At 43.4% G+C, this 17,061-nt stretch overlaps 4 protein-coding genes across 4 annotated transcripts; 2 read left to right on the top strand and 2 right to left on the bottom strand.

Moving 5' to 3' along the window:
• Positions 1–182: 182 nt before the first annotated feature.
• Positions 183–4,706, bottom strand: IL334_000749 (uncharacterized protein; the record flags this gene model as incomplete). Its single annotated transcript, XM_062932513.1, has 15 exons — positions 183–289; positions 414–461; positions 551–628; positions 719–767; positions 836–929; positions 1,001–1,359; positions 1,443–1,684; positions 1,759–1,853; positions 1,961–2,462; positions 2,566–2,641; positions 2,732–3,187; positions 3,254–3,378; positions 3,460–4,387; positions 4,465–4,515; positions 4,575–4,706. The coding sequence occupies 15 exons, from the start codon at positions 4,704–4,706 to the stop codon at positions 183–185; spliced, it is 3,342 nt and encodes a 1,113-aa protein (XP_062788564.1).
• Positions 4,707–5,055: 349 nt separating this feature from the next.
• IL334_000748 (uncharacterized protein) lies at positions 5,056–5,550 on the top strand (the record flags this gene model as incomplete). The annotated part of the gene is made up of 3 exons (XM_062932512.1): positions 5,056–5,114; positions 5,198–5,289; positions 5,408–5,550. 3 exons carry the CDS (start codon positions 5,056–5,058, stop codon positions 5,548–5,550), a joined length of 294 nt encoding a protein of 97 aa, XP_062788563.1.
• Positions 5,551–6,345: 795 nt separating this feature from the next.
• Positions 6,346–10,229, top strand: IL334_000747 (uncharacterized protein; the record flags this gene model as incomplete). The annotated part of the gene is made up of 8 exons (XM_062932511.1): positions 6,346–6,597; positions 6,662–6,785; positions 6,847–6,899; positions 6,969–7,278; positions 7,347–7,548; positions 7,604–8,412; positions 8,482–9,351; positions 9,412–10,229. The coding sequence occupies 8 exons, from the start codon at positions 6,346–6,348 to the stop codon at positions 10,227–10,229; spliced, it is 3,438 nt and encodes a 1,145-aa protein (XP_062788562.1).
• Positions 10,230–10,866: 637 nt separating this feature from the next.
• On the bottom strand, positions 10,867–16,592 carry IL334_000746 (uncharacterized protein; the record flags this gene model as incomplete). Its single annotated transcript, XM_062932510.1, has 7 exons — positions 10,867–12,399; positions 12,470–12,636; positions 12,706–13,354; positions 13,427–14,015; positions 14,088–14,710; positions 14,774–15,533; positions 15,691–16,592. The coding sequence occupies 7 exons, from the start codon at positions 16,590–16,592 to the stop codon at positions 10,867–10,869; spliced, it is 5,223 nt and encodes a 1,740-aa protein (XP_062788561.1).
• Between the last annotated feature and the right edge of the window lie 469 nt (positions 16,593–17,061).

The following is a 17,061-nucleotide window of genomic DNA, read 5'->3' as shown; positions in this document are numbered from 1 at the left end:
ATTTGGATATAATTCGCAATCCGTATTCAAGCAAGTTTTATCCGCCAATTTGATTCGTAGCAAGTTCGATGGTCTACATCTTTGATTACTTTAAAACTACAACATGTATTTGACTAGACGTTACTCGGTCTCTATAACCTCTCTGCCTTTCTATGCTCATGTAGCATGACCACCATAGTCAATCATATACTCGCACATTCACATTCACATCCTGATACTGGACATTTGGAATGAGGTATGCCACCATCTAAACCCCCTTCGAACCATGGCAAGATATGATTTGCGTGTCCTGCGTAAGTCGAGCGAAGTTAGTCACGATAGGGTATAAAAATCCAGTCTAGATACGGATGTGACATTCCGGACATAAAGAGAAAGATTAAGAGGGAAAAGGAGAAAAGAGGGGAAATACTGACCTCCATGACGACATGTCAAACAACAAACATACGCAGCGTCAATTGTGTCTATCATATACAACCCACAAAGGTCAACTTTGAAAACATTTCTCGTCTGAAAGCATGATATCCCTAGATGGAGAAACTCGGAAACTCACCGCTTATATGTTCAGGATGATCATCTTCCCCATTCCCTGTCAGAGGTGGTGGTCTTTGTGGATCGACATGAGTCAAACCTGATCGCGCACCATTGTCGATCAGTGATGTGTTATTTATTCCCTTCCCCAGCGTTACAGCAGAGATAATGTAGAAGGATAGTCGCTCACAAATTACACATCTTGGTAAAGCCGAAGAGCAATACATGCAAGTTGTGGTCTATCAGTTGATGCATTATTAGCTACTGAGTGTGAACCGAGATGTGAAAATGTAGAGTTACAACTCACCCTCTCACTTGGCCATCCAACATTAACATTACCCCTGATAGCATGTTTACGATGTAATCTACTTTCAGTCTCTTTAGAAAGAAGGTTGTTACAGCTTCAGATTCCAAAATCAGCTTGGATGTCGTTTCAACTGTTTGACAGCGCGCATTGTAGTTTACTACTCACACAGGGCATCTTTCGCCTACACTTCCTATCAAGCCTTTTCCGCCTTCTTCTCTCGATAAAGATCGCTGCAAATCTCCCCATCTAATATCGAGTTCACATCTTTCGCCCCACATACCCCATGAATCTAACATATCCCTATATCCTTCTCTCCACCTTTCGATAGTATGTTTCTCACTTTTATTTAATTTGTGAGATGGGAATAACGCAGATAGAATCGCGACTGTTTGGATGTCACCTGTTCGAGCTAAATATCTTGACAATAACGATAAACCAGGTCCGGACAAACCCGTCAAGCCGAGAAGATGGAGAGAAGACGATCTTGTCAACCGTGATAATCGACCTCGAAGAAACGTAGAGAACTGTGAAGAAGTCAGCTCATGCTCGACTGTGAGGCATACTGAAGAACAAAACTACACTGAATCACTGATGAACATCAACTCACTTCTCTATCATCCAGATACTGCACTCCTACCCCTATTCTATCCAGTAACGGTATACCTTCCTCTTCCAAAACTGACTCCCAATCGTCACCTCCTATTCTACTCAGTATTGCTCTGACGAAAGGATCATCAACACGATTGACCAGACCTTGCCAATGTGAATTGAAGAATTCAGATCCTCTAGCCGACGCTGATTGAGTCATGAATCCAGCTATGGTTGAGCCTAATAGTCGATGATGTTGGTCTACAGATTATTGATACTTTAGTTGAGACATGATAGATGGATATTACGCATGTTACACTAGTATTCAAGCTCACCTTCACTAGCCATCAATATTGTTACAGTTGCAGCTTCATCGCCAGCGAAGTAAGCTCGGAATGCGGCTTTCGTTCTTTGTCCACTTCCGACCAGTCTACCACAATATGATATTAGCCAGTGTTATTTAATCGGGGAGAAGTGATTAAGTACGCTCTTAATACACCTTCGAGAGATTTCAGACAGCAGAACATCGATACTCACCTATCCAGTTCTTCTTTGGCGTGTTCACCGTTCTCACCACAAACGCTCAAAATCAATCTCCTCATCTCCATCTTGTCTCCACCTACAGCAGCTCTAACTGTTCCTGGTCTACCTACTCCACCTATATCCCTTCTTCTCTCGTTGAGCGCTTCCACCGAGCTAATGTACTCTCTGTCGATCTCCTGTTCTCCTCTTCTGTCAGATATCTTTCGTTCGCGTGGCGTCGTAGTGCCACCACCAGGTAAAGGCGAGGAATTCTGCCTTGAATGAGGGATGGATGTCGAGGACTGTGATTTTAACGAGGTCCATGCTGCTGAGGCCGAGCTCTGCCTTAGTGGGGGAGGATGTGGTGGATCTGTTAAAGTGGCTGCGGAATAGATAGAAGAAGGGGATGATGGGTGGTGATCATTATGAACTCCAAACCAGATTGGATAGACACCGTGATGCGTCAGATTGTATCCTCTAAAGGTAGATAAAGAAGGAGCCATGACGTGTGTAAGGTCTGTGAACAAACAAGACTCGGATTAGACTTTATCTACGCAGGCATTGCAGCAGGAGGAATAGAGCCCTGACTGATACGAAAGTGGATGCCATGGTCGACTTACGATCTACGAATTCCCATATACCTGCTAGGCGTTCTTTACCGGGATGCCTCGTAGCAATGGCTGCGTTGAGCAGAAGCTACCCAGATTGATAACACTAGTCAGCACATAGATCCCACCAACTAGTCTTCGGAAGCTTAAAGTTAAGTGAAACAGGCATGTCTCTCACATCGTCTAATCCATATCCTTCTAATGCCCTTCTTCGCATTACAGCACCAACATCACTTCCCAGAGTCCTTCTCCAACCTTCCCATCCTCCGATTAGATGTTCGTTAACATCCACCAATTCTCTTTTCTTCGGTCCATCATACCATTCCCTCAGACCGGATATACTACCAAAAGGAGTCTTTTCACTTGCGGGTGTACCCGTACCTTGAAGATGTATTGGGACTGGAGAAGCTGAGCGTGATCTCTCTGCTATCAGTTGCGTGATTCTTTCGGGAGCAAGTTGGAATCGGTTCGCTCTATGTATAGGTTCTGGTTCTTCGAGTTCAGGTCGTGGTGTGGGTAAAGCTGTTGTAGGCGATATGGAAACTTCAGTTGATGGTTCAGGAATGTCATCTGGATCGAGTATTCGCAACAACGGTGTACAAATGGCTACATCCCCTTGAGGACCTCCCGCGAGCTAAATTCGATATGACTCTTCAGCGGTGCCTTTAGGTCATATGATCGACAAGGAAGGAAGACTTACTACAGGGGCGGTACTTATTGGTCCTATACCCACAGTACCGTCTTTCAGAACGAACATTACATCACCTTGACCTTTATCTGACGGTGCGAAGGTGAATGAGTGCAAATTCTGTCTAGGCGTGACGACTATAACAAAGGTATCTTGATTCAGCGGTGAAGCGATCAGAAAGTAACGGTAGGCCGTCAAAATAAATGACTACAACTCACTTTGCCTCATGCCACCCAGTGTGACCCATTCTTCTACTATTTTGTCATTTTCGACTTTTTTGCCTTCGATTATCTCCCACAGTCCAACTCCTTTATCTCTCGTCCCAACACCCAATATTTCTGGTCTATCTTTCATCCATTCTAGTCCTATAACACCACCTGGAAGGTCAAAATTCAATACCTCTTGACTTGGTTTCCTTACGTCCCATAATCTTACGACTGAATGAAGTTGGCCACCTCCGGGTATGACCTCGTAACTCGCAAACAGACCTTCCTTCTCTTCATTGGGTGTTAAACCATAAACAGCTCTAGTTTGCCATTGAATCGAAGATCCAGCTATTGAAGAAGGAGTTTGATTGTCTCTAGGTGAATGTGTTCCGTGCGCTGAACCAGAAGGCACTCTTAAATCGTACAGTCTAATAGTCTTATTACTGACCGAAGCCAATAATTGATTTGTTGTTCTAGGTAAGAATGAGAGTGAGTTTACGTTCTCAGATGGACAATAATGTTGGATGTGTCTAGGTTCAGATGTAACATTTATTTTAGCAGTTAGATTCGTAACTTCTAATTTGGTATCATCACTCAAAGGTCTTTCCCATGATTTATCACCATCCAAAGGTAATTGTGAATTTGAAGATGCAGATGAAATAGCGTCTGCTATATCCCAGATCAATAATGAATATTCAGATCTATGTTTCTCATACCCAGTAGCAAGATAATTAGGATCTAATGATGAGAACGCAACTGATGTCACTGGTCTTGAGTATTTTACATTCAACGTTGCGATTGTGGAAGTTTGAGCACTTGGTGAGGACGACGAGGGGAATGATAATGTTGAAGGCGATAACGATAAAAGTAAAGTTCGACCAGTTGACAATCCTGTTGCTAAGATGTTTCGATGTGTAGGTAGAGGTGACCATGCCATTGACTAAATACATGCCTCCATTGCATTAGTAAAAAACAACTTGGGTATTTTAAGATAAATCAATTAGATGGCTAACTCACCCGTATCTGGCCAACATCAGTTTGCAATCCTACCATCCCCATCTCTCCCTTCTGCAAGCGTGAAGCGATGATAAGCGCATGGCTACGAGGACAGTAAAGACCGGACTCACCTCCCTTCTCCATTCGTACATTTTGAGATCTCCCGAAACATTCTGCGATACTTGGCCTCCCACTACGAAACGAGGAGGTGAGAGTGAGTGGGGATCCGAGAGCGCTATACGACGGATCTCGGAGGCTGCCATGTTGATGGGAGTATGGCTCGCCAAGCTGATTTGCCAGGACAAGGTCTGTGAGCAATGATGACAGGGGATATGAAAGCAGAAGATGCAATTGTTCACATTCAAGCGCATGAATGATGTTCACCGCCCATTTCAGGCACGGGCCATTCCGCTCAAAGATAAAGAAATGTCCATTGTCAAAACATCCCTCATTCACTTTGTCCTTCATCTTCAACCATATTGATACAGCAAGCAACGTCATTGGCATAGCCTATTTCCGAACATTCCAGCAAATCAGTCAGACCTGAGCTGAATTAGCCACGCCCAATCGTCTGAGATATTCCTATCACTGCATCAGGAATCAGAAGAAGCGATGGTCAACCCCGTATCAACAGGTAAGATGGCCTCTGTATCAGCAGAGAACGATCAGCCGTGAGTCAAGTCAATGATTATTGCGAGCATCAGCAATCACTATACGCGCATCAAGCTGACGTGTGCTTCTGCACCGTGGATAGAGCGGTCCTTCTCAAACTTATCATTTTCGCTGTATCTATGGCGGTAGCTCCTATTGGTACCTACTTCTTGGTTTTGAACCAATTCACACAAGGTATATACTTTATTTTCCTCTCATGTAATTGTGAGACTGGGATGTTTCTTCGACCTCTTCCAGCGGCTCACTGTCTAATCACTGCCTGAGAAATGCTGACCCGAATGATATGAACTAGGAAATACCATCGCCTCAGCAATATCAGCAATAGTCGCAGCAAATATCATTTTGGTGGCATATATCGTAGTAGCAATGATAGAAGACCGTTCATTCCCTACCACATCAAATAAACCGGTGACAGAGGTGAAGAAGAATAAATGAGGGTCGTGAGAAATCATACGATGAGAGGGTTTATAGTGTTGTGTCATTCAAGCATATGATGTATCATATACATAGTCATTCAGTCATCCTGATTAAGCCTAGCCCGCCGCAAGCATCGATCGAGCATACCAGTGTCTGTGGCCTGTGAGAGATGTTTGGTCTGCACGAACCCGGAGAAGACGTTGTCCCTATTGATGAGATCGAAGTGGACTGAAGTGTACACTTTCTTACCGAATATTGGCTTCTTTCCACTAACAATATGTCTATGGACGTTCCGAGTCACTGTATGTGAAGAAAGCGATCAAACCGTGCGTTGATCCCATGCTTTATGTCAACATCCCAAGTAGCTGAATGTAAGAAGCTATGTACTGTTCTTTCCGTTTTCAACAGATATGTTCCCCCCCGCCATTTGTATCGTAATAAACCTTGTCAACAAATCGAAACATTACATTTTTCGGGTAACTGAATAAATCATCATTATTGTCAACTCAGATCCACGAGATTTACTTTTTTCAATTCAATCCTCACTTCATCTCATCTCGTCAGTCATTCACATGTCCTTGCAAGATTCCAAGCTTTTGTGGTCATCATCTTAGCAACTGATTAACACTGATTCTGGCTTGCTTGCCTTGTTCAGTGCAAAGGCAAAAACGATCTACTTCGAGTCGTCTTTCTTTTGGTTATCTTATCGCTCAAACCCGACTTGCTTTCAGTGGCCTTTCCCTTCTCGATAGTTGCCTGCCCAATCTCGTGTATCATCATTGTCAATCCCTCCAAGGTCCCGTCGACTACACCATGCCAACATCCAAATCATCGGTGGATCATAGAGATGTATATTATCGATTGGGAAAATCAGCGGGGTATAGAGCTAGATCAGCTTATAAATTACTTCATCTAGATGAAGAATTCGATCTTTTTTCAGGTGTGGAAACTGCTGTAGATCTATGTGCCGCTCCTGGAAGTTGGAGTCAAGTCTTAGGCCAAAAACTGAAACCATCGAAAGATCGTGATGGGAGAAAAGTGGTTTCAATCGATCTTCAACCTATGGTATGTTCGTTCATATCTTCAGTCCCCTTATTCCGCAGAGGAAGGCTAAAAGTTGTTTGCGCAGGCAAGATTGCCAAATATAACAATACTTCAAACTGATATCACACTCCCCTCAACGATACCTCTAGTACTCGATGCTCTAGGAGGAAGAAAAGCAGACTTGGTGGTTTGTGATGGTGCTCCAGATGGTATTTAAACATTTCACTTCATATGACTGCCGACTGCGAAGCTGATGAATATTGAACGCAGTCACGGGAGTGCATGACCTGGATGCATATCTTCACTCACAGCTTTTACTTGCAGTAGGTGCTGCTGATAGATCAAACTTGACGATTCATCAAGCGAAACTAACTTCTGTGCTTGTAAAATAGGCTATAACCCTCTCCCTCACACTTCTAGCTCCTCATTCCACCTTGATATTCAAAATATTCTTGTCCCCACTTGACCCTCAAGCTTCCCTGTTAGCGTCACAATTGAAGTGCTTCTTTCCTGGACCGATGACAAGCGAAGTGACGTACAAAGAGTTCGATTTATCCGCAGAAGAGGAAGAGAGTATGGAAGTTGAGATTCAAGAAGATGAGACACGGACTGGGAATGTTGGAAAAGCTGGATATGATATGCGAGGACGACGTGGTGGTGTATGGGTCAGGAAGCCCAGGAGTAGTAGAGCAGGTAGTGGAGGTGAGCTTTGCTGTCTCTTGTGATATCATGTGTGAGGACATCCTACTTAACTACCCGATCTGATCCAGAGGCGTTTATCGTCTGTCGAAATTTCGACTCTGCTCGTGTTCCATTACCACAAACGTTCACTTCCGCTGCCTTGGCTGAGCTGCGACGCCAAACAAGTGGGACATTGACTCTCGATTCATTATCTTATCTGGGCTCGAACGAATTCAATATCTCAAAAGAGTGGGAGATGATCAAAGGCTACGTTGGTGGAGGAGACCTGAAGTACGTATGTTCATTCAATGTGTCTTACCTTATCGATCGCTCATCACCAAGATAGTCCAATTGGGTCTTTCCCCACACCCTCGAAATCGAAGAATATATCCTCTACACCACCGATCAATATCCAACTCCCCGTACCATCTTCTGAACAGGAACACAGTCTTTCTACTTCACCTAAAGCTTTATTTGCTCATCCAACACCATTGGACGGCCCACCAGAATACTTTTCCCCTAAACCGTCCCCTGGTCCATCGAGTCCCACACTCAAACCCGTTGTTCCGCCGGTGTTCCTATCTCCCGAACGAATACATCTCGACACTCATCGTTTAGCGGGTCCAACGGCGAGGGCAACCGCTTTAGCTCATACTTTGGGTGAGACTTTAGATGAGGATCTTCGACAATCTTCTCTCGACTCGTTGACACCGAATCCATCGCCAATACAACTAAGTGACCCTTCCAAACCATGGTCATCAAGCTCTCATCTACCACCAGCTGTACATCATACCCATTCGCATTCTGCTTCAGGTAAACTCAGCGTACCCTCGTCATTGCCAAGAATCAGATCGAGCTCAAATGCAAGTATATTTTCCACGACATCAACGAGAGATGACGAAATGATATCGAACAATGAACCATTAGTTTCTCCAGCCCTGAGTTCAGCATCGAAGACGGATCTGTTCTTCGCTTCCTCGATCAAAGATTCGTTACCTCTTCCTCCTAGAGCATTACCACACGCTACGACATTAGGTAGAGGTCTGCCAAGTTCAGCCAAAAAGATTGAAGATAGATCAACAAGTATGCCTTCACGTCAATCCGAAAAAGATCAACGGGATCAAAGAACATCAGCTTGGGCAGAAGCAAGTTCCAGTTCTTCTCCTTCTAGATCCGGATTCAATCTGTCAATGGGATCGAGGAAAAGAATGGGGGGCGGAGCAGATATAGGCTCAATTGATCTCACTTCTCCTTTCCCTTCGAGTCAAGGATACTCCGGTGCGCCTACACCTCCCCGTCCAATAGCAGATTTGAAATTTGGCTTCGAGGATTTCACTTCTACCTCGAGATTGAGGTCTATGTCTAGTCCCGCTCCTTTTCCCGACAATTTAACAGGTCATTCCCCTGCAACTTCAAGGTTTCTGAATACAAATATCAACGAATCATTGGCCACTCTACCTACTTTGCCTGATGTGAATAATTATACCACACCTACGAAGAAACGACCAACGATAGCTGGTCATGGTAGGAGAGAATCGCAACAGCTCGAAAGGGAACATCGTGAAGCTAAAGAAGGTGGCACAGAGGTGAATACAGGCGATTTAATAGGACCTGCAGCAGAGAATGGAAATGATAAACGAGGTTGGACGTTTATTAGGAAATTGGGTGAAGGAGCGTTTTCATCAGTTTGGTCAGCCATACCTCAAGATCTCAATCATGAAGACGCAGAAAAAGGAAAGGGAAAAGTGGCAGCCTTGAAAATGATGGATAGACAACATTCATTACTCGACTCAAGAACCAAAATATCCTTTTTGAGAGAAGTTGAAGTCCTAAGACATATTTCACATCCTTCGATAGTGTCTTACTTGGATAGCTTCACCACTCCAACCCATCATGTTCTGGTGTTGGAGCAACTAGAAGGAGGTGAATTGTTTGATTTGATGTCTGTTGATGAAAACAGGCGAAGAATGATATTGCCTTGTCCCGAAGATCAAGATGGAGAGGGCCTTGTACGAAGGATATTCAGTGAACTTACAAGAGGAGTAGGTTGGCTGCATGAAGTAGGAGTGGTGCATCGAGATATAAAGCTGGAGAGTGAGTTGAAACCTTTTCATTATCATGAATCACGCTGATTCTGGTTGTATCAACCTCCAGATATTCTGCTCACAATGAACCCATTCATACTACCACCTACTTCAACTCAATCAATACCTCTGAATCTACTTCCTAAAGATTCACCTTTAATCAAACTGACCGATTTCGGCTTGTCTCGATTTATCTCAACTTCATCACCGTTATTACAAACTCGTTGTGGATCCGAATCCTTTGCTGCACCTGAGATCATAATGGGTAGACCATACGATGGTAGAGAAACTGATGCTTGGGCAATGGGAGTTGTACTGTATGGTATGATCATCGGTGAATTACCTTTTGATCGAGAGGAAGAAATCACACCTTTTGAATCCATCAAGACCGATTTAGTGAATGGGAATGACACGAATAAAAGTAAATCATTATTCACACCGAATAATACTGATTATACAAATAACAGATTAAGAGGTAGAAAAAGAATGATGAGAATTGCCAAAGGAGAATACAGTTTTCCCTCCAATTCGAAATATTCTCTTGGTGTTAAAGAAGTTATTCAAAGCTTGTTGATTCGAGATCCAAAGAAAAGGTTCAAAGTTGGTAATTTATGGGAACATACTTGGATGTCATCGATAAATCCAGGTGGTGTCAATAGACCTGCACAACCTAATCCCACTCCTACTCGTACGCCAATTTCGACCACTCCGACTACCGAAGATGCACTCCCAAGCTTGAGCTTGGGACTAGGCTCAAATGGAAACGCAAGTGAAGATAATGGTGATGGTAACGGAAATGGAAATGCAAGAAGAAGAAGAAGAAGGGTTTTAGATGGGTTTTTGGTCGAAGAAGATGGTATCGAGGAAGTTGCTAGAGCGGAATTATAGTGGATTGACAGGACAACCTAGACTCGATCTGGGATATTCACATACTTTATTATAATTAAGCATGTCTTTGTCATTTGTACTACTATTACTACTACTGTTAACGGATGGCATGTTTTTACTACTACTGTTAACGGATTACAATGTTCTGCATAATCATGACCCATGTTCATGCGACCGATTTCGTCATGAATTGATCATACACGCATGACCATTCTCTATTTCGCTCTTTCATTCATTCATTCAAATTCATGGTAAGATATAAAAGCCATACATATAATATAAGACAAACCATACAAATGATCGAATCAATACAAATTCACCCAAAGAAAGAGATTCAGTCATATACAATATTTAATGGGAAAGATAGGAGTCACCATCACCCAACCATGATTTCAGAGGAGCTGCGAATCTAGAATGATAATATTCTACAATACCTGACGAAGGACAGATGTACAAATGAACGAAAGTACCATATGAGGTATGTTTGTCGTTCCAAAAGACTGCTTTGAAGTAAAGAAGAAATAAGGGGGATGTCATTGTAAGTCTCGCTCGTAACACTTGCTAATATCTTCTCATTCCTATATCACTCCTCCTTTCCACTTTTACTTGTTCTGACTCCTTCCTCCAGACGTCAGGATCAATAAGCTTCATTCCCATTCCAGAAGATTCCACCATTATAAATCCCACTTTCTTCGCTTCCCATTATATACCCATTCATTTCCAATCCCAATCCTAGACCCAGACCCAAACCGACATTCACTTCATCTGAATCCGGTTCTGGTTGGAAGTCCGTTGATTTGCCTTTCTCTTTGTCTTCAGCTTGAAGAGGTACTCCTGCACCAAGATGCGATATTCCAATCAACGGTATTGAAGTTGAAGCTACTGTTTTAATTGATTCAGGTGAATTATCACTTTCCTCTTCCGTACCATTTGATATACCATTATTGGTGGTATCGGTAAGCAAATAAGAGTTTGGTCTGTATAGTTCGGGTGTAGGTAGATCATCAGTTAATTGAGTTACATCAATGAACTGTTCAAACATATCCTTTTCACCATTCTCATTACCATTATTTAGGTTTCTCTGTTGTTGATTCTGCGCTTGCGTCTGGGTTTGTCCCCGAGTTTGATCTTGACCTTGGTTCTGTACAATATGGCCCGAAGGATATATAGGAGTATTCGCAGACTGTTGGGTAGCTTGGAACGCTTCGTAAGCTTGAGTGAAAGTCAGCCACGCATCTAATGATAGTCCAGCTACTGAATTTGAGCCATTTGCTGTTATCCGTATACCAGCAGCTTGAGATAATGAATTTTGATTATTGAAGAACAATTTGTTTTCGTTCATTTCGTTCTGAGCCACAACTTCGTTAGGGGTCAAATCTATCCCCAGAGCGTTGTTTGATAATCCCGTTGCAGAAGAAGAAGGTAAAGATATCGATGTAGGAGGGGCAGGCATCAGATTGTTGGAGGTGAGAATGGAAGTTGATCTATTTCTGACTGAGGTAGAAGAAGAAGTTTTCGACATGGATTCTTTGACTTCAGCCATTAATTGTTTAGGTGTTTTACCAACAACACTTTGCAATGCATTACCGGTTCCTGTCAATGTTGTTGAATTTGCCATCGAAGATTGTCTTTTCCTTTTGTTGCCACTACCGCTTGTATTGGCGTTGGGACGTTTGGCAGAGCCAGGAGATTCAGTAGGAGTAGCACCTTGACCTGTCAGTGCTGGAGTTTTAGCTTCTGGAGTTTGTGCATTACCAGGCGTAGCAGGAGACCCTTTCGTTCCTTTTGATCGTTTAGCTGGTGGTGGTTTGAGATCTTCAACTCTCAAACTCTTGTGTCGAGCTGCAATGGCTTCTGCGAGATTCGCAGGTGATTCTCCTGCAAGTTGGACGGGAGCTTGAGATTGTCCACCGCCAGTCAAGGGAGCTAGAGCTTGATTTTGACCTTGAGATTGATTTTGGCCATTCAAGCTGTTTTTCGCGGCGCTCAACGCAGACGCAATGTTTCGTAACAGTGTTGAACCTCCAGGCTTATCCAGCATGGCTCTGTACATTGATTGAGCACGGGACATGAGTTGAGCGAGTCCCAACTTTATCCGGTTCAAATCGGATACGTTGAGAATGTATCGGTCGGAATCTGCAGCTGAATTGGCATACAAAGCGGAGGTGTACTGAGAACATTCGAAACTCGTCAACTTGGAGGACCTTTGGACTTATCATCTGAATATGCAGTATACTCACCATCGAAACAATCTGGGGTCCAGCTGACATTTCTGGAGCGCCCATTTCCTGCATCATCATCAAAAACATCGGGACCCTGTTTTCAGCTTCTTTGATGATTGGCATCAACTGTTGTAATTCAGTTCGATAAGCTTCTTTGTCGATTGACGGTATTGACGGGTTCTTCTCTGCAATGAAGCAGAAGGTCAACGATGCACCCTTTCTGAGTGTTGGCTGTAAGAAATCGTGAGACTTACCGAGCTTATTCCTAACTTGAGTCTCTTGTGATTTGATAAACTCGTATATCTTCATTGGGTTACCTTTAATTCCATATGCCTGTCCTTGATTGATATTCTGAGATTGCTGTTGTTGAATGTCAGGAACAGCATTACTCGTGGATGGTGTCGGTTGCTGTGCTTGAGGAGGGAATTGTTGGGGTTGTTGTGTGACTTGCTGCGCTAGTCCTTCCAGCGTACCTGTACCGGGTCCAGAAGCGTTCTTGGCAGCTTCGAGGAATCTCTTTTGCTGTTCATTGAGTTGTGGCACCTGGCTTTGAGACGGCTGTGATTGAATTTGAGGCTGTCCTTGCTGTTGCTGTGAGGGTTGTTGGAATTGTGGAGGTTGTTGAATTTGCGATTGCTGAGGTGGTTGAGCTGGCTGTTGTTGCAGCTGTGGTTGTTGCGCTTGTTGCTGCGGTTGTTGTTGTGGTTGTTGTTGGCCTATATTTTGCCTAGACTGTTGTAATCTGGCCAAAAAGACATTCTCGAGAGGTTGAAGGATCTGAGCGTAACAAGCCCTGATTTGCTGCGCAACGTTGGTATTCGATAATGGCGGTTGACCAGGTTGACCAGGTTCGGACGCGAATCCTAGTTGACCAGCTACAATAGTCCATTTAGGCCATTCAATCTGTGACACAAACGAACATTAGGTACAGCTTTTAATGAGTATTCTTCAGTCAGATTGGGAGACCAAACTTACCATTGCACTTCCATTATTCTTCAGCACGATTTGGAATAACTTATACAGATTCACTTGTTTGCCTTCCACAAGAGGATTTTGTATACCATTACCATGATGTATTTGCCTCAGAGATGACCAGAAATTCTCCTCGGGGATGTTCACCGATTCCAAACTCATAGAAGGTCCAGGGGGCGGAGTAGGGTTAGGTGCCCATTGTTGTTGGGGTTGTTGTTGCTGCTGCTGCTGTTGCTGAGGCGCAATGAATTGCTGCTGCTGTTGTGGCTGAGACTGCATGCCTTGGGATTGTTGCGGAGCTACATTTGGCTGAACAGGCGTTGAGAACTGTTGTGGTAAGTTCATTTGGTTATTCATTGTAGGGGTTACTAATTCAATGGGGTTATTTTGACTTCCTTGCTGAGGAGGTTGACCTTGATATGACCGTTGGCGCGCATGTTGTGGTTGATTGGGCATTTGTACTTGCTGTTGTTGTTGATTCTGCGATTGATTTTGACTTGGAGTCAATCGCATGATATTGCTAGTTGCAATTTGGAGAAGATCATTTGCATCCATACCAATCAATCTTTGCGTGGCATTCGGCACGTTCATACTATTTGGCAAACTCTTACGTCAATCAAATTCCCAACTCTTTCCTTGATAATGAGGATGGAGATGGACTCACAAAGCGGACGCAACGTTCAAAGCATCTTGAGGGATGACAATATTCCTTTTCTTTATTTCCGCAATCAATAATAACAGATGGAATTTACTCATTTGCTCGTTGACATTTGTGTTCCCAGCCTGATTACCTTCAAAGAGTTTCTTCGAAACCATGACAGTCGCAGCGATCAGTCTATCATTAGCCCAAGTGGGGATTTGTTCGAAATATGTGGATTTGGCACCTCCTGGTGGAGGAGCCATTGAACCTGATGCTAGGATGGGAGTTTGTAATTGAGGCGTTTGCGATTGCGATTGGTGGGTCTGATTCTGTGATTGAGGTCTTTGAGGAGGAGGGATTTGAGCCTGAATTGGTTGGGCTGCCAACTGCGGTGTGTGTCTTTGTGCCTGGATTTGATGCTGCTGTTGTGGTTGTTGCTGCAATTGACCTGGATGTATTGGTTGTTGGTTATTGTTTTGATGCAGACCTTGGAACTGTTGAGGCATATTCCCCCCTAGCGCATTGTTTCCAGGTGAAATATTCATATTCGGCAAGGCTTGTTGGGGCGAAGCCAAAGGTAAATTTGGTTGTTGAATGTTTGGCGTTTTCAACCCACTACGCTGTTGACGTTCCTTCATCTGTTGAAGCTATCGATGAAATCAAAAATCAGCTGGCTCAGCGGAAACTTTCAGTACAACCAGCGGACTTACAGCTTCCAATTGAGACAGCGTGTTAGCGTACTGGTTTCCTTGTTGACCTTGACCTTGACCTTGACTTGAACCATGTTGAACCATATTATATTGTCCTCCATCTGAAACGATTCTTGGTTGTTGCAACTGCTGAGGTTGAGGTTGTATCGAAGGAGGCTGTTGCATGTGTTGTTGAGGTGGTCTTTGTTGCTGTTGCTGCTGTTGCTGTTGATTGAGAGGCTGGGGTTGGCCTTGGAAAGCCATAGCTGGGTTTACACCTACTGGTCCATTGATCCCTACTCCGATAGCCTGATTCAGATGCTGTGATTGCGGTTGTACTTGTGCTTGCGGTTGATGTTGTTGATGCATCTGCTGTGGTGGAAGCTGAGGTCTGACTTGATTTTGATTCTGATTCTGATTCTGGGATTGAGCCTGAATCTGAGCTTGAGCTTGAAGTTGAGCTTGTTCTCTTGCTCTTTGTTGAGCTTGTTGACCCATCATTACCACTGTACGCTGCATATCAGCAATGACAGCAGCTGTATTGCCATTATGCTTCTTGAAGACGGCTTCAGCAATCTCTGGTCTGGCTCGAAACAATTCTGCGATCTGTGGACTTATCCCACTTATGTTGACCGCTTGCTGCTGTAGAGATTGTTGCTGTTGATTTGGCATCGGTGGTTGTTGCTGTTGCTGTATTGGCATTTGCGGTGGTAGTTGTTGCTGTTGCTGTTGCTGTTGTGTAGGAGGAGGTTGAGTAGCGTTGGTAGCCTGGGATAACATACTGTGATTTGTGCAATCGAGAAGATTAGTATATGAACCGGTGGCAAGTGTATATAAAACGGTCTTTGATGGATTTTTTTAGAGCGACGACGCTGAAAGTGTATGACTGGTGACAGGGGAATGATGTACTACGAATTTTTACTGAAAGTTTAACTTACTTTTGTAGCATCATTCTTCTACCCTGTTCCGAATCTCCGACTAGATTATTCACGTTGATCCCTGGATTACCTTGCATTTGTTGCTGTTGCTGTTGATGTTGAGGTTGTTGTGCGTTCTGAAGCGCTAGACCTTGTTGCTGCGAGTGGATATTAAAATTGGATTGTTGTGATTGGTTCGGCTGTTGCTGTTGTTGTTGCTGTTGTTGTTGAATGTACATTTGTTGTTGAGATAATTGTTGTTGCGGTTGAGTAGGTTGATTCAACATTGATATTCCCATACCTGGTAAACCTGCCATATTCATTTGTTGAGCCATACCTTGAAACTGTTGTTGTTGCTGCTGGTTTAGTTGCTGTTGTTGTTGTTGTTGTTGAGGATTTATATTCACATTCTGCGGTATTGGTTGTTGCTGCAGGGATTGTTGTTGTTGGGGTTGTTGTTGTTGTAGATTGTGAGGTTGTTGTGGGTTTATACCAAGTCTTTGTTGTTCTGCCCTAGCTACGTTCTGACCTTGTAGCCTATTGAACATGGGTAACATTATGTTCTGTAAAGCGCCATCTAGAGTGTTGGTATTTGGATTTTTCTGTAATGAAGCTGCGTTCATTGTCATATTGCCTTGTTGTTGCTGTTGTTGCTGTTGCTGTTGCTGTTGTTGCAATTGCAATTGTTGTGGGTTCATAGGTATACCCTGTTGCTGAGCGTTAGGTAATGAATTTAGGTTCAAGTGGATATTATTAGGATTCTGATTATTTGGATTCAGGTTCATGATTTGATTAGGATTCACGTTCACGTTCACATTTTGATTTTGATTCTGATTTTGATTTTGATTAGTCAACGAAGCGAATAAAGCAGGATTCAATTGTGCAGGATTATACCCTCCTTGCTGTTGGTATTGATTTGACATTGTGGAAGAGAAGAGAAAATGCACTAGATGAGAGGTGGAAAATCCAGCTTGTTCCAACCTTGATCGGTTTATCTCACAATTTCACTATACCAGATATCGGTCTGTGAAGGGTAATATTGAGGTTAGCTGGGAGATATATGGCGCGATTGACCAATACAGGTGAAGAACGTTCGTGTGTTCGATTCAAGGATTGTGGTATGAAGAGCGCGATAGTCAATCGATGGGAGTTGCATGACGAGTATACTACCAGTGAATATTGATGATGATGATGATGATAATGATGATGTGATGGTGGGAGATTGGACTCACGAATCAAAGATTTCCTCCTCAAGTATACCACCTCAGATAACCCTGATGAGTTCCCAACAACTAAACTCTGTCTACGATCTCTGTTTCTCTATTCTATTCTATCTTTCTAGACTTGGAATTTGAAGTTGAGCAAGATATCCTTTTGTATTGAATTCAATCT

The sequence above is a fragment of the Kwoniella shivajii genome, chromosome 1, assembly GCF_035658355.1.
Source record: "Kwoniella shivajii chromosome 1, complete sequence".
Classification (NCBI taxonomy): domain Eukaryota; kingdom Fungi; phylum Basidiomycota; class Tremellomycetes; order Tremellales; family Cryptococcaceae; genus Kwoniella; species Kwoniella shivajii.
The sequence above is the reverse complement of the archived record's forward strand: the minus strand, read 5'-3'. Positions and strand labels throughout refer to the sequence as shown.